The 3,947-nt window shown below is 43.4% G+C and overlaps 1 protein-coding gene across 1 annotated transcript in view; it reads left to right on the top strand.

The window, feature by feature from the left end:
• The window catches only part of SARC_07733 (hypothetical protein), a gene marked incomplete at both ends in the record, with an annotated part of 7,524 nt that overhangs the window by 2,872 nt on the left and 705 nt on the right, over positions 1–3,947 (top strand). Inside the window, 8 exons of the mRNA XM_014298321.1 lie at positions 86–198; positions 466–550; positions 781–846; positions 1,180–1,366; positions 2,012–2,089; positions 2,996–3,147; positions 3,352–3,446; positions 3,709–3,864. Of these exons, the coding sequence (XP_014153796.1) occupies positions 86–198; positions 466–550; positions 781–846; positions 1,180–1,366; positions 2,012–2,089; positions 2,996–3,147; positions 3,352–3,446; positions 3,709–3,864 (932 nt within the window). The remainder of the gene's footprint in view (positions 1–85; positions 199–465; positions 551–780; positions 847–1,179; positions 1,367–2,011; positions 2,090–2,995; positions 3,148–3,351; positions 3,447–3,708; positions 3,865–3,947) is intronic.

Genomic DNA, 3,947 nt, shown 5'->3' with positions numbered 1-3,947 from the left:
TGTATACATAACTCCAACACTTCTTGCACGCCCACACACTCATCCTATCTATTCCTACTGTGCTTGTTCTGGCTCTCTATTGCAGGCGGATATTCAGAAGTGCATTGCGGAGCTGAAGAACATGATCGACTGCCACGCGAACTTCTACGCGGCCATTCAGGCCCCACAAAATGCCACAGATGAAAGCGAACAAATTGCGTAAGTGGTTGCAAAATGTGTGTGTGCGTGCGTGTGTGTTGGTGGTGTATATCCTAGCACGTCATTCTCCCTATGAGATGGGTGTGAGGTGTCCAGGTGTAATGTTTGGTCGCGCATGCGTCATATACACTACAGCCCATAGACCCATCTATGAGTCATGATGACTAATACATTACTCATCGATGACTAATACATGACTCATCGTCATAGTGTGATGCAACTCATCTTCAAACACTGCACCACTTCCCCTCCCTCCCCACCACGCAGTGTGTCGCGGCTGTGCTCTGGATTTGTGGCGTATGCGGATCAGTTCAAGTCACACTACAGCTCGTACTGTGTGCTCTACCCACAGGTGAGTGAGTGATACTTGGGTTACCATACCAACGAGATGCGTTGCTAGGTTACCATACCAACGGGAGTCATTATCAAGCTTCATAATACATAGGCTACCACACCAACGAGATATGTTTCTAGGCTTAAGTAACTTGTGATGTGTTCCGTTTATTTAGATCATGTTTCGTATGCGTCCCACTTGCAAACTCTTTAACGTACTGTTTTCGCATTCCGTTGTAAACGCTTCAGGTTCTCGCCGCGTGGATGCCATACGAATCCAGTCCCGAGGCAATGGCAGCGGTAGACCAATACAAGGTATGGTTTCAGGATTTTAGTGTTTAGGGTTTATGCTTGTGGGTCTAGGATGATATCAAACTTCGGTACTTGCGACATTTCAATCGCTTGCGCCGCTCAATGCATATCACAGCCGTCCGCTTCAGTTCAATACACCAGACAACGCTCTGATTGTACCGAACTTCCACACACGCACAGAGAGAAAACCAGGTGATGTCCTTGAACACACAGTCTCTGCTCATTAAGCCCATACAACCATAGAAGATATACACATCAGTACATATCACACGCATCTGCCATTCCCCATTGCATCAGACAACACCTTCATTGTACCGAACTTCAACATACGCTCAGAGAGAAAACAAGGTGATGTCCTTGAACATACAGTCTCTGCTCATTAAGCCCGTGCAACGGCTGTGTAAGTATCACCTGCTCTTGGGACAACTCATGAAGTATGCGCAGAACGGCAGCCAATCAGCGACCGCCATTGTTAAAACCACAGATTTGGCGGCAGATCCCGACGCGGTAGTTGATATGGCGGGTAGGTGTGACGGATAGTAGACATGGATGCCATGAATAGGCGTGAGAGTGTCTGTAGCACTCGAGTATGCGTAAGTGCGTGTATGTACATGCGAGTATATTGAGCTTAAAGCGAGTGTGTATACATTTGTGTGTATTAGTTAGTCTGCGTGTCTGCATGTGTGCATTCATGCGTGCGTCGTCCCTGAAGTATGTTATGTATATGATGTATGTGTGCTATGTATGTAAGTTGTAAGTGTGTTATGTATATGTTGTATGTATGATATGGATGGGATGCTAGTTTAAATTGTGTTATGTATGTTGAAAGGGTGTTATGTATGTAAGTTGCAAGTGTGTCATGTATATGTTTTAAGTGTGATATATATATATTAAGTGTGTTATGTATGTATGTTGTTCGTGTGTTATATATGAAAGTTGTATGTGTGTTATGTATATATTGTAAGTGTGTTATGTATAAATGTTGTACGTAGACTATGTACACGTACGTATATTTGAACCCGTACACTCTGAGAAGACATATTAAACCATAAACCCTATATCTTAAACGTTGAAATGTATTAACATAAATTCACTGTTCGATTGCTCAACTACGTCACTGCCTCACCACATCGGACGTTTTTTTCCACCTACCCCGTGCTGTTGATAGAACTGAAAGCGTGTTTGGCTGTGATGAAAAACGTTGGAGACGAGGTCAACGCCATCAAGCAACGGAAGGATATGGATGGTATGCTAACATTACACTCAGGTCATATGCGAGTACTGAGAAGTACTAGATTATACTTGGTTTGTTTTAGGGGTTGTGTAGAACTATCTCCACATATCTTTTACACTCAGGTCATATGCGAGTACTGAGAAGTCTAGACTATACTTGGTTTGTTTTAGGGGTTGTGTAGAACTATCTCCGTATATCTTTTAATAGAGCTGGACGGTATTTGTAGACAACTTTGGCAACCGGCAGTCGTAGACGTGTTCCCAAGTGAGTTAACGCATTAGATGCCGTCTATGTGTGTACCTGTCAGCGCATACATGCCCAGCGTTTAACATATATCTATAACCCTAAAACCCTTTACCCTGAAACCCTAAAACCCTGAGACCTTAAAACCGTATTCCATTAAAACCCTAAAACTCTAAAACCTAAAACCTCAAAATCCCATAACCTGAGACCCTAAAACCGTAATCCATTAAAGCCCTAAAACCCTACAACCCTACAACCCCGTCAACGCATACATATCTTACGCCTTACACTTTGTGTTGAAGTGCATGGTCACACCGAGTTCAGCTCTAATCGCACCACAGATTTTGTTTCGCTTCTTTCTCATAGGCGGTATAAAAGTTACTCAATCTGAATAACACCACAGGAAGGATTGGAGAGTGTGGGTGTTACGAGGTATAAACGGCACACTACACACAAAATCTCCATCCGATTAGGGTTTTAGGACGATGAGAAAGGGTGGAAGCATAGGTGGGACTGGATGGGGCAAGGACGGCAGTATACGCGACAGTGTGTGGCAGCGGCTATAACGACCCTCTAAAGACACACGTGACTAGTCACCACGTTGCTACAGGGAACGATACAGAGCATGACGACCCATTGACACCTTAATGCATTCTATATGTACCCGCCAATCAGATCTATCCAGTGATCTCTTTGCCAATGTGAATGGCTGGGAGGGTCTTGCGGCAACCAAAGTGGGTCCGTTGCTATACAACGATACGGTAACTATCGACGCGCACAAGAGCGGCAAGAAAATCTCCAACGCCTCCATTTACGTATTCCAAAACGTATGTCTTGTTTTTTATGTTTGGGCCTGAATGCACTGATTAAAGTTACGTATTTCAAACCGTATGCCATTATGTCTGTGTCAGGGAAAGAAGCACATATATTATATACCAGTTAAATTAGGAACGCACAAATTTGGCTTTTCATATTCGGTCAATGCGTCTCTAAATTCCCGAAATCTTATAACGATCCCCATTTGTACGTAGGCGGTTGTGATCTGCGCACCAAACACGCAAGCGAGGAGGAAAGAGAGTACGGCAGACAACATCAAAGAGAACAGCGGCAAAAACAGGGCCAGCAGGTGAGTTTAGTCAAAGGTTTCCTATATGTATGCAAATATATATGTGTATGTACATATACACGTGTGTATATATAGGTGTGTATGAAAAAATGCATGCGTGTGTGTAGGTATATGTGTCTATGTATATATACACGCGTGCGTACGTACACATGCATGTAAAACACACTGTCAATCTGAATGTAATTTACACTAAGTTCATTCCCTAAATACGCCGCGCTTCCACCCGTGAAAATACCCAACCCCCTATACCCAACCTCCACAGGAAAAACAGTTCCGTTGTGTCGCGAAAAAATTCGGTTGATTTCTTCCCAGCATACAACTTTACAGCAGCACCGCCATCAATACCTCCACTCGAGGACCATGAATTCACCCAGGCACCGCTACAACATAAGACCCATGCGCCACTCACGTCCAGAAGGTGAGGAGGAAATTGAGTGTAGATGTATGTACACAAACACACTATATATATATATAAGTATATATATATATATAAATATATAT

This window comes from Sphaeroforma arctica, assembly GCF_001186125.1.
Source record: "Sphaeroforma arctica JP610 unplaced genomic scaffold supercont1.632, whole genome shotgun sequence".
Classification (NCBI taxonomy): domain Eukaryota; class Ichthyosporea; order Ichthyophonida; genus Sphaeroforma; species Sphaeroforma arctica.
Note: the sequence above shows the minus strand (reverse complement) of the source record. Positions and strands in the feature narration are given on the sequence as shown.